Consider the following 12,570-nt stretch of genomic DNA (forward strand, 5'->3'; position numbering starts at 1 on the left):
TCCACCATGTTCCCACCAGAAGTTGCCTGTTTCTTTCTAGCACCTCCACTTCTGCTTTTTTTCCCCAGGTAGGGGGACGCACTTCCAGACAAAATCCTGGGTTGCAGACTCAAACATCTGTTTTTCCTAAACAGGCTGAGCCCCTGGGTGTTTGAGGCTAACCTGCTTTTCTAAGTGTGAAGAATCCAATCCAAAAAAGAAGGTACTGAATCTCAGAGGGGGCATCAGCAAGGGCCGAGGTAGAGACCCAGGAGATAAGGCACATTGGATAGCCCAGGAGCCTTTGCGGGCATGCCAACTGTGGAGTCTCTGTGGAAACACGGGGCCTTCTCCAGCCCAAGACCAGCAGCCCACTGCTTCAATGTAGCAAGCTATTAAGGAATCCGATCATGGGCTTCCAAAAACTTAACTCTGCAAAACATTTCAGAAGAATGCTACTTTTCAGCTGCTGAGCCTGCCACAGGAAGAAATGGGAAGATCAGTTGTACAGAAAAATATAATGGAAAGAGGGAAAGAGGACACAGAAAGCAGGGCAAAGAAAAAGAAAGCATATCTAAGAAAGTCAGGAGAAATGAGAACAAGAGGAATCAATTTAGGAGCAGCAGAAGAAAAGGCTGGGTCTAGAAGGCCGGGGCAGTGGGAGATAAATTTTGTCTGCGCAACAAGCAAGCAATGCAGGATGGATTCCGCTTCTGGCCCCAACCCATTTTAGCTAGCTGAAGAAATAGCAGGAACCTAAAAATGGAGCATCAGCTTTTAGACTTGTTTCAGTCAACCTCCTGTATGTTCCGATCCATTTTGTCCTACTCCAGCTAGCAAGTGCTTGCATGGCCAATAACAAATGAAGAGTCTCTTTGGCAATATATCTTTTTCTCTTTTTTATTGAAGCAGTAGTCACATGATTGTGCATCTAGCTTTCTAGAATACCAACAGAATAGGTTTGAGTGGTCATCTGACCTAAACTTTTCCTTTGTGCAAATTAATATCACATTTGATAATACATTATCAAGGACTGAAAATCAGTTCAAAGATGACGTGCTGATATGTTAAACGACCAGCTCCACCCGACATGATACGATAACACTCTGAGAACCATCCCTTGAACGAAGGAAATGCTTTAGAAAACCCTTTCAGCCCGTCATCCTCTGAGTGGACGGGGCATATACTAGGACGACCAGGGAAGGCTTCCCTTCTTTCTCCACCAAATCAGATATCATACAGGACCTGTTCTAGCTTGTAACAATATGGTAACTTAAAGAAAAGACGCTACTTGCCAGTCCTTTTATTATTAGATTCAAACCCACCGTCTGAGTGGAGGAAAGGGACAGGTTTAGAAAAAGTGCCACAGCGAAGAGTCCAGGTGATGGACAGGAAATATTTCGAAATAAAGACCACACACTTTGTAACTTTTAAATTTCATGTCCAGGCTAACCTACGTTTTATTTAATGCAAATTACAGTACCAGTTAACTATTTCCGAACCAAGTCACACAGAACATAATGTATTTACAAAGGAGCAGAAGGGAGGAGATAAAATAATGAACATTAAGCATACATACCACAAAAAAGTTTATACTTAAAATGAAAAAGTAATCAGTCACAGAGGCATTCAAGTAGTAATAACGGTATACATGTTTTGCTTCTTTGAATCAAGACAGCTTTGCGTGTGTATGCAATAGTTTGTATACAACCCACAGTCCATTATATATATATTTAGAACTCTGCTTTTAAGATGAAAGTGATCACGCTAATTGTGTGTACAAGCCCAAGTGATCAGCAACATAGTAACAAATGCAAATTTTACAAGCAAGCATATTATTTATATATATAAATGGTTTTTTGTATTTTTCTCCAAAAAACCAAGAACAAACAACACTAGGAAGAGACATATCTCAAGCTAACCCTTTAGGTACCAGTCATTTTGCTTTTATTGCCTTGTTGCAAAATGAAGCAAGGAATTAGTTCCTGTAGAAATATTGGGAATTAAAAGGTGTTCCGATGCGCACATCTGAAAAATATCAGTCTTGGGCTAGATAACTTAACTGTGCTTTTCCTTACTGGCTTTGATCTGTAGAGGCTAAGATATTTAATGGAGAAAAATGCTGATAACATTTTTAATTTGGGATTGTTTCAAATTAACATCTATTACAGACATCAACTATTACTTGGCTTATTCATAGAAGGAAGCTTGTTCAAGCACCAGCTAGATGACATTAAAATAATCTGTTGAAAAAAAATCCATACCTTTGTTTGAAAGGACATACTTCAAAATTAATACTACTAGTGCCTTTTTTCTGACGTTCAGTCAATGACACAGAGAATATCATTAATGCCATCTCAGGGTTATGCACAATTGCAACGCAGACAAAGGATAGATTCAGAGACTATACGGTACTTCATTTAAAAACAAACCATAAAATTTAAATTCTGAGTGGACTGTCAGAAACAAAATACTCTCACTGACCTTTATGTCACCAGAAAAATGGCATCCTCTGTCTAACTGGAATGAACAGAAGATGGTTACAAAAAGCTTTAAAAAAAAGCAACCTTTGGTTTGATAAAAAGTTCAGCATTTTGCCATTAAAGAAAACCTCATGTAGAATATTAACAAAGTTGAATATACATATGAGCAGAGTTTTAAAAGCAAGGCCTTTGTGCTGAGCACAAAAATTAACGTTCATTAAAAAAAAATTGGCAAGTAAATGAGAAGGGAAGTGATAATCTATGGTTATAGACACTTAACTACCACAACTTTCTGTCCAAAAAAGCTTGCAAGATTTCTAGATCTAAAAAATACAGGTGTATGTATGTGATCCCAGTTCTTCCCTCCCCAAATACAGTTGCTTACTTTTTTTACAATCTCCAATTCTGTCTGAATAAACCACATGGCCAAGCAAAAGCTCTATGAAGCAGTGGTCTACAAGACCCCTTGAAGAGCCTATTGGGCAAAAATTTGCAAAATGTAAACCTGTCATTTAGATACCAAGGTGTCATCTATATAATGAAACCAGTTACAGTGGGGATATGTTTAAATCAGTGTGCAAAGTACTGGGAAAATGGTGGCCATCCAGGTGCTGCTGAGCTGTGACTCGCTGCTATCAAGTTCAGCAGGATGAGTACAGCCATGGATGTCTGGAGGCATTTTCTTTTAATGCTGCTACTGACCATGAAATGGCTGAAAGAAGGGAAGCATATCTGCACATATGAGGCATCTGTTACAAAAAGGAAGAAAAAAAATCATGGAAGCAAAGGCACTCCAAACTATATAGATACACTATACATTGCTAGAGTTATTGTTACAATAATACAGGCCAGTTATCTACTGTACATAGTTAGAACTATATGGCTTTAAAAAGCTTGTCTACAATTTGTCTGATTATTAAAACAAATTAACTGCCCTGAATGGTAACTTTTGTTCATTAATAACAGTTCCTGTGTCCACGTATTTACATATAAAGCAATAAAACTTAAAAGTTTAAGAACTAATGTACAAACTTGAATTTGGTGAGGAGCTTTTGTCAGTTTATTTACAAAAAAAAAAACGATACTGAAACACCTGGATCTAGATTTATATAAAATTTTGCTTGCAGTTCTGCCATGATCCTTAGGAAAAAAAAATCAGGATCCTAGTTTTTATACACACACACACACACAGAGAGACATATACATTAAAAAAAAGTGTTAAAGCTTTTTATTATTCTCCCCTATTAGACTTCAGCCAATGAAAGTAATACAAATCCTCCTAAGATCTCCTTTCTGAATTCAGACTGTCTTGCTACCATGACTACAAAATTGAGCTCTGACTATGATGGCCGTACACTCAACGTGGAAGACACCTGTGGGCTCATTCCATGAAGCAAGAGGACCTTCCTGGCCTCCCATTCATTACGGATTCTTCTCCAGTCTCGCTCATGGCTCTTAAAAATGGTTTAGGTAATGATGTGAATGGTCTTTAAAGCCATCTGATTTTTTTTTTTAGAGAGGCCACCACTCCTTTCCGGACATGCCCCATTCATCATATGAGGGCTTATTTCTCTTCCCTCAATGACTTCACACCTAAGAAATGAATATAAACTACTTGCTCTCCTTGGCCCAAATCTAATTTCAAAAGGTTCACCAATGAAAGATATTGCAAGGTAAACTACAGTTAATTTGATGGAAGTTAAATAAGCATAGCTATCAAATCAAAGAGGGAGCTAGTCACAAGAACCCATTAGTGCTTCATGCATTAGTAATGACATTCTTTCTCAAAACCTTTCTCAAACCATCCAAGGCATATTGCTTTCATGTCAGAGAGACCTTTGGCCACAATTTAATAATCCAGAACAAAGACACAGGAAACAGGCATTTCTGCTTCAGAGTATTTCTAGATGTAAAAATAAAAAGTAGCACTATGTATACGTGTGCGTGCTTATGTGTACGTATACATAACACAAATATACACAGACACACTTGACAGCTGGAGCAAATAAACTATTTGTCTAGAGATTAATATTCTCCATTGTGACAAAAGCAACTTCTGAAAACCAGTAAAGAAAGATTAGAAAGGAAAAGGCTGAAAAAGGTGAATTTAAATATAAATTCAAACTGGGGTTTAAATCTACCTGTTAAATAACCTATCAACTTAAAAGCTCTATATGCTATGAAAATATTATCTCCATTCACATTATATCCCTTGCATCTTTTTCCCAGTCTGCTTCTTCAAGAAAGAAGTCAATTTAGAATCAAAATGAATGAACAGAATGCAGAAGGATCTTTATATTTTCTGCGCATGGAGGGATATGCACACCTACTCCCATCTACTGAGGTGTGGATATGATTGGTCATGCTTTCTTCTATGATTTACAGATCTTTTAATATCCAACTCCTAAAACACTGGGATAGGTGCATTCAAGCCAAAAGTATATGTTCGCAGAATTCTTCAGAGGCAAATGAAATTTAAGGTGATTTGTTCCTTACTATTTCAAGCTTTTTTTCACACTGTAACTCCCCCCCTCCTTCATAGTTCCCTTTGGCAATTCAGCATATTATAGCACCTCATCTTGTTCTTCCTCCTCACCCAACACAAAGACATTTAATTCCAGCAAATGATACTCAAGATGAGCAACTTCTGTTAAACTCCTAACCAAATTCAAGTTGTGCACTACACCAAAAACTGAAACTTCACTTAAAAAATACAAGGCTTCAGCAGAATGAGGGGTTTCTTTCTTTCTTTTTTTTCTGGTGATGGCGGTGATGGTTGGAGGGCGTCAGATAAGATTCCTGATTCTAAAGTACACAACAGCAATTGTCTGAAATTAGAAGATTGTCATGGGAAGAGAAATTGGTGTGTTCTAACAATCCATTTCCCTTTTCCCGCCCCACTTATTCCCATGCCCCAAAGAGCCTGCAGAGTGAGCATACAATGAAACTGGTTTTTTTACAAGGTTAAATAAGAACAACAATTTTTAAAAATCCAACACTATAATGAACAGTTTTTCCCCTTCTTTTTACATTTTCTTTCCAAATGTGACCAGTGTTGCTGAGTAAGACTCAAAATTACTGGTGATTGTTCCTGTACAAGCTGCTGCTTGAGATCAGTTCAGGTGGAGTTGGAAGCTGATGTTGAAGCTACATTATTGGTCTGAACTCGATCACCTGCACTGGAATCTGCAAACATCAGGAAAAAAATGGAAGAGATGGTTACATGTCAATAATATGAAGTTTTACGGACAAGCTTCTATTCTTGCTTTTGTCCCAGGAAGGCTAAAGGGGCTCAGGAAAGACCAAAACGTGTCGTTTAGAGACGTCCCAGAGGGAAGGGCATCTTTGGCATCAGAAGGTATAGTTCAGACTGTTTTTCACCTGCTGTTGGACATGCTCCACACATTTTATCTATTGAAGAGCAGTAACGATGTTTAATGCCAACATCACGATCAGTCTGGCTGGAGGCCAGTATGACAAAAGTAGCAGAAGCAACTGCCGTGACTATCACTGTAAGGTATCCCTAATGTGCCAAGAGGACACTGGATACAGTAAAAACTGCCCAGAGTCCCCTGATGGGAGAAGATGGACGGGGACAAATTTAATAAATAAAAACAAACAAACAAACAAACAAAAATGAAAAATAGCATGTTAATAATAACTGGAACGTAAGGCACATTTGAACAATACAACTAAATATATTTTATATTTTTATGTAGTATTTAAGACTTCGCATGTACAGTACCATGTTTAATTATTTCACATAATAGAGCACGAGATGTTAAGGACCTGGTTCGCAATCTGCCTGATAAGAGGATGAGCTCGATTTGATTCTGCAAAAACGAACCTAATACTGTATTGTCAGATGTAGAGGGAGAAATGTTAGATACCAGAAACTTGCCATGCTTCCTACCTCTGCTAAGCATGATTTTTTTCCAACTTCTTGGAATTGGTACTACCGGCAACTACTACATAAGGAAAATTATTCAGCGAGAGGGAAGAGACATGCTCCTATTTCTCCGGGACCCATTCTCTAGCTCCAAGGTAATCTTTCAGCAGGCTCAGAGAATGGATTTTTTTTAAACAGAAGGTTGAAAAAGGAAAGCATCTGTTTGAGACACCATAAGAAGGCAGACCCCAAACATTAGTCAAATAGATGCCTCATATTAACCAAATAAAGTAACAGAAATGGTCACAAACAGCAACCTTATCCCATATTAGCGGAGGCTGAAAAAATCACTAACTGACCAAAGTAGGTAGTGAATGAGAGAGGTACAGTGTGCTTTAACATCTGGCTAGCTGCTGGTCTGCTTCCTACCTGTGGAAAAGCTGGGAAAGATCATCAAGAGACTCCGGACATATGTAAATGATGTGTTATTTGACGTTAATTGAGGACTACCTGTATTGCTAAGAAGAGACAAGGAGCAAAAAACAAGCCTCAGGAAGGAACTTTAGTTTCAGAAGAGATTAGAAGAGACAAGAACTATTACAATGACATTTATAAAGATATTATAGATGGAAACAGACATGGAAAAACAATGAAAGTTTTCTAGAAGATCTCCAAATTCAGAAGGAGGCTCCAACCTCAAATTGGTATGTTGAATGACCCTCAAGATGGAAGGAATATACTGAAATTCTGTAAAGTAGAGAAGTCAACATCTAAGGTACCTTAGAAGGCATTTCCTATCTACAAGAATTTCTAATATTGAAAGATGAAGATAGGTCAGCACTTCACTCATTACCTAGTTGGAAAGCTACAGGAATTGACAGACTATCTATAGAAATATAGTAGGCAACAGAAGAAGAATCTGTAAAGGTTCTAACCAAATTATGCCAGCAAATCTGGAGAACAATACAGTGACCAACAGATTGGAAGAGGTCAATCTATATACCAATACCAAAGAAAGGAAACTTGTGCAAACTATCGCATAATTTCACATGCTGGCAAGTGCTTAGGATCATCCAATTTAGATTAAAGCCCTACATGAGAAGGGAGATGCCAGATGTTCATGCTGGTTTTAAAAGACCCAAAAGGGCCATTGGGAGACGTGAAGGGCCAGGTTGGGGGCACATCACCCTGAAGAAGGTCTGTCTATGTGATCACTAAGAGTTGACATTGACTTGATAGCACACAGTCAGTCAGTCACTCAGTCACTCAGTCAATCATTTATTAATAATTTTAAAATAGAAAACAAGAACGTAATTGTTTCTGAAAAATAATTTCATAAAGTAATTATTTTAATTTAGGAAGGGGAAAGGGCCACATAAGCCACTGAGTTTCCACCCCTTGCAGGTACAAGTATCCAAATTGAGGAATCCATGACAGATGGCTGTCTGACTTCCACCTGAAGACATCTATTAAAGAGGAACCCACCACCCTTTCGGGTAATTGTTGTGGATGTCAAACCGCTCTTACTCTTAGAAGTGTTTCTAACGTTCAGCTGCAATCTGGTTCCCTGTAATTTAAATCCTTTGTTTATTCCATACCCTATTCAGGTGCAACAGAGAATATATCTTGACATTATTCTGACAATCTTAGAGGTATTCAAATAATGTTATCCTATCTCCCCTCAGTCTTCTCTCCTCGAGGTTAAACGTACCTGCCGCCCATCTCTCTTTCTGTCTGATCACCCTCACTGCCCTTCTCTGAACTAGTACAAGTTTCTCTGAACATTTCTTAAAGTGTAGTGCCAGAACTGGACATACTACTCATACTGGGTTCTGACCAGAGCAGAATAAAGTGGATCTATTAATTTCTATTATTTGGAAAATAATACACAACCTAAAACTACATTTGGTTTTTTTGTAGCTACAACACACTACTCACTCATACTCAGCTTGCAATCAACTATTTCAAGGTCTTTTTCACAATAATGTTACTGACCTAGCTATTCTTCATCCTGCACAGGCATCTGGGCATTTGATTTTGGCTTCCAAAGGACACATCTCTGCAATTTTATCTGTTAAATTTCTCTGTTACCTTTAATTCATTTTTTTTAACCTTCTAAAATAGTTTTGAATTTTATTTCCGCATTTTAGGGTACTAACTTTGTGAAAATTTGGACCTTGGGCACTTCCCAAGATTTTTTCTGCAAAATGCTCACTTCTAAAGGTGCTCTAGCAGCAGAAAAAGCAGATTCTCTGCTTGAGAAGCAGAAATTGCTGATCCAGAGGGCATGTTGTCTCTTTTATGATGCCCTGGCATGTGCATTTTAAGCTGTGGTAAAATCTCTTATACTAGCATTGTCTTAGGGCTAAAACATGTTTGTAGGGAGAAGGCTGACTATACTATAGTTGAGTGTACTATACTAGTGCAGTCAACTAAATGGCTGATTTCTTTCTTCAATTATCCAGATTTTCTTTTGTCACATCTCTATCTCACTGCCAAGTATATGAGAAGAGCAAAATCTTAGACTGGTCTTCCCGTACACTCAAGTACTTCTTGCAATGTTTTATATCCAGGTAACTGTTTAGCTTCTTTTATTACAGTTCCAAATGTTGTTATAGTTTTAAGTTTCTATTGCCTCAGTCAGTAACATTTCCACTAGAATTGATGCTGCTGTCACAAAAGTCTCAATATAGTTGAAGACTGTAGTCAAAAAAGACTGAAGGATTCTTGTTGCTAGAGCTACAATAGAATTATAGAAGATTTGGGCCTTTGGAGGATCCAAATTTATGCTGAGCAAAACTACCCAATTGCTTTAATAAAAGATTTTCTATAAGAAGTATGTTGGAAAAGTTCATTGTATCACTGGTCCCTCTACTCAGGCTGCTGACAGTCCTTAACTCTCTATTTCTAAAATATACAGTTAAAGTTCTTTTGAACTATGGCCAAGATAGAAAAAAACTGCACCCAAGAAGGATGAATTTTGTTAAATAGTCTGTAAAGGAATAAATGTTTTTGAAAGCTTTTTGTGATCAGCATTTGAAAACTTCTTTGTATAACGTTAACAACCTTATTTTGGAACAAAATGATACCTACTACAAGTGTGTTTACAATTGCTTACTGCTGCCTACAGATTGTCACTTTTTCTTAACTATTTTTAAAATTCATTTATGGTCCAAGACCAAACACACACACAAAAAGATCAGCAATATAATACTGTAACTATAAAAAGGAATTTTAAAATCATGAGAAAATCTAAAAGAGTTAGCAGCTAACAATTAATAACATGAGGGAGGAACCAGACAGCTTCTAAAAGCTATAGCTATTGGTAAGAATTCTGCAACCTTCTTGGAGGTTTCTGAAGAGTGGCCACCCTGGAAAAGGGTAACGACTTCTTGGTCACAATGATAATTAAGAATTGTTAACAACTGGAAGTATTAAACTTGATCAGCACTGCTTGTACAACGGGCATTTTAATAGCACTTCTGAGACAGATTCTACCTCCAAGTCTGAACAAAACAAGTCTGGCTTTCATATGGTTGTTGCCCTAACAGATAATGCCTCAATTTGGACAAAAGTAAATGTCTCTTAAGTGGAAGATATAAGATATTAAAGAAATAGTCCAGGGAGGAGGAGCAAACATGCTGGAAAGGAGGGGGAGACTTTGGCTCTGTCATTTTGGATATCCAGATCCCTGATGCTCTGTTTCAGTTCAGCCAGAATGTTATCAAGTCCCAAAGCAGGTAGTGCTGACAACATGAGATTTGTCAGCTTAGGGTGGAAGAGAACCTGTCTAGCAAGGTGAGATGAACTAAAGAAGTTCTCCAATACAGGTAGTCCTTGTTTAGCAACCGCAATTGGTTCTGGCAAAATGGTCGTTAAACAGAGAGACAGAGACAGAGCCTGCAAAGATCATTGGTTGCTGCCACCTCATTTAGATAAAATGCATAATTTGGTGCACATTGGTTGGAAAATTATTTTTTTATTACCATTTACTACCCTCATATTTACAAATGGTTGCTATCTGATGCAGTTGCTAAACAAGGACTACCTGTAGATTTGCCCCATTTCTATTCTCCTTTATGTAGACGATGAAGCCATATGGTACATAACCCAAGTAGGCCTCTGAAGAAGCCTTAAAGCTGTATGCTTTACTTTTCTAAGGAGAACGCCGTGAAGTAAACTACTCTAAAACAGAAGTACTGATATAGTCTAGGAAATGTTTTAAGGATCCAATTAGATCGACAATCAATGAAAAACTCATAGAGCAGGTAAAATCCTTTAAATATCTAGGTGTCTATTTTCCATCTTCAATTTCAATCAAAAAACATTCCTCGCAATTGCTAAATTTGCAGTCAATTTGGTAATAATCATGTCCCAGCAGCTATTAAACTATTTAAAGCCAAAGTTCCGGATTTGATGCTATATAGCACTCAGCTATGATAAGAAGTTTTCTTTTGAAGCAACTCTTGAAAATCTTACTAGTTCCTTATTCAACTTCTAATGCTCTAACATGCCTGGAATTAGGCTGCATTTCCCTTGGGGCCTGATTAAAACTTTGCCATCTTAGATTCTGGCTTAAATATTTCAGTCCGTGACTTGGTAGCAAAGTTAAATAACTGTGATTATAGAAATATAATAGCAGAGCTTTTTTTCGCCTTTATGATAGTTCTCACTAGAATTTTGGAGTGATCATATGGTAGGTGAAGAATCACACACACACACACCCGTTTTGGAACATTTGAGATCTAAAACTGTTTTCTTAAGGAAGATCTGTGTTCCTTCAAATGGTTTTGTAGGAAATCTCTGTAAGGCAGTATATACAAGTTGCAGATGTATTAATATTTTAAGTTGCAGATGTATTAATATTTTTAATCTCAGACAACAGGACAGAGAATGGTGCTAGAGGAAGGCAAACTCTACTTGCATGTTAGCAAATCATCCTAAGTCTAAGAGCAGTTTGACAATTAAAACAATCACCTAGAAAGAAAATGAACTCCCGTTCAGCAGATGTGTTCAAGTAAAGGCTTGAGAATTATGTTTGGGGTGCTTTATTTGAACTCCTGCACAAAGCAGTGGCTTGGAGTTAGCAGCGAAAATAGCCCCTTCTACCTCTAGAATGCCACGGTTCAGTACGTATTTCGAGTAAGATTAACACAATCAGCTCTGAGGTTGATAGATATTTTCCAAGTCTTCTGATCATATTTCTTCAATAAAATTTCTGGAATATTAAGTTATTAATCTGGCAGATATCTAACATACTTTGCAATTCCATTATTCTCCAATTAAAAAGCTCACATCTAGCTTCTTTTACAGTTTGACTCCACTAGTTTCCTATTTGTTTGGAGACCCATTCTATTTTTAGTTAATTTTCTATCCCTCTATGGGACATTCCCAGGTAGATTCAGTTCCCACCCCTGTTCCGGCTGCTTACCCAGATTATTTTAAACATTTTATACAAATTTATCCAGAATGATTTAAGTTAAGGGGCCTATAATTTTCTGGACAAATTTTAAAAATTGGCATTATTTGCCAACCAACTTCTGCAATGAAGTCATATGCAAATATATTTAGTTCTTTGGCAATTTTTTTATTCTTCTTTAGTATATATAATTCATACTGATGTGTATATCCATATATGTATTCTTTCAAAACATATTCCCCTAGATTAATGTAGCTTTGCAATACTTGTTATATTTATCATTTTTATACAGTGCCATATGAAATTACTGAAGACAAACAGCTAAAATATATCCAGAAGATGTAAGAAACATTGTTTTAGCATTTTAACTTTTTTACCCATGAGAGGCACTGATTAAGCAATCTGATGGTTTACAATGAGCGTGAAATGCTTTTTTTCATTATGTATTTATGATGCTGATATGCTAATATCTGCATGCAGTTTTCCAAATCTTTATGTTAGAGATTTGTGATACTTGACTACAATTTATTAATTCAAGATTTAACATTTGCAACAACACTGGGATGATCAGCATTTGTGTCATTGAAGATTGCAGGGGGGAAACCTGCACACCAAGAAAAAATATGGTATAAATGTGATCTCACCTGAGGCTGCTGAAGTATTGGTAGGGGTTGAAACAGCGGCTTGATTCCGAGCATGAGCAGGTATGAGAATTGAAGCCAGAGAGGGATTACTTGACAATTCTAGAAGCAAGTTGAAGAAAGATCATTTATAAGCTTGCTCAGAGCAAAATTCTACCA

The 12,570-nt window shown here is 37.2% G+C and overlaps 1 protein-coding gene across 3 annotated transcripts in view; it reads right to left on the reverse strand.

Annotated features, from left to right (window-relative positions):
- Window positions 1–1,407: 1,407 nt before the first annotated feature.
- GSK3B (glycogen synthase kinase 3 beta) overlaps window positions 1,408–12,570 on the reverse strand; it is a 102,886-nt gene continuing 91,723 nt past the window's right edge. For all 3 annotated transcript variants that reach the window (XM_063294596.1, XM_063294597.1, XM_063294595.1), the window contains 2 exons: window positions 12,415–12,513; window positions 1,408–5,648 (listed from right to left, as the gene is read on the reverse strand). In XM_063294596.1, coding sequence (XP_063150666.1) covers window positions 5,581–5,648; window positions 12,415–12,513 — 167 coding nt within the window. In that variant the 3' untranslated portion in view covers window positions 1,408–5,580. The remainder of the gene's footprint in view (window positions 5,649–12,414; window positions 12,514–12,570) is intronic.

The sequence above is a fragment of the Candoia aspera genome, chromosome 2 (assembly GCF_035149785.1).
Source record: "Candoia aspera isolate rCanAsp1 chromosome 2, rCanAsp1.hap2, whole genome shotgun sequence".
In the NCBI taxonomy this organism is placed as follows: domain Eukaryota; kingdom Metazoa; phylum Chordata; class Lepidosauria; order Squamata; family Boidae; genus Candoia; species Candoia aspera.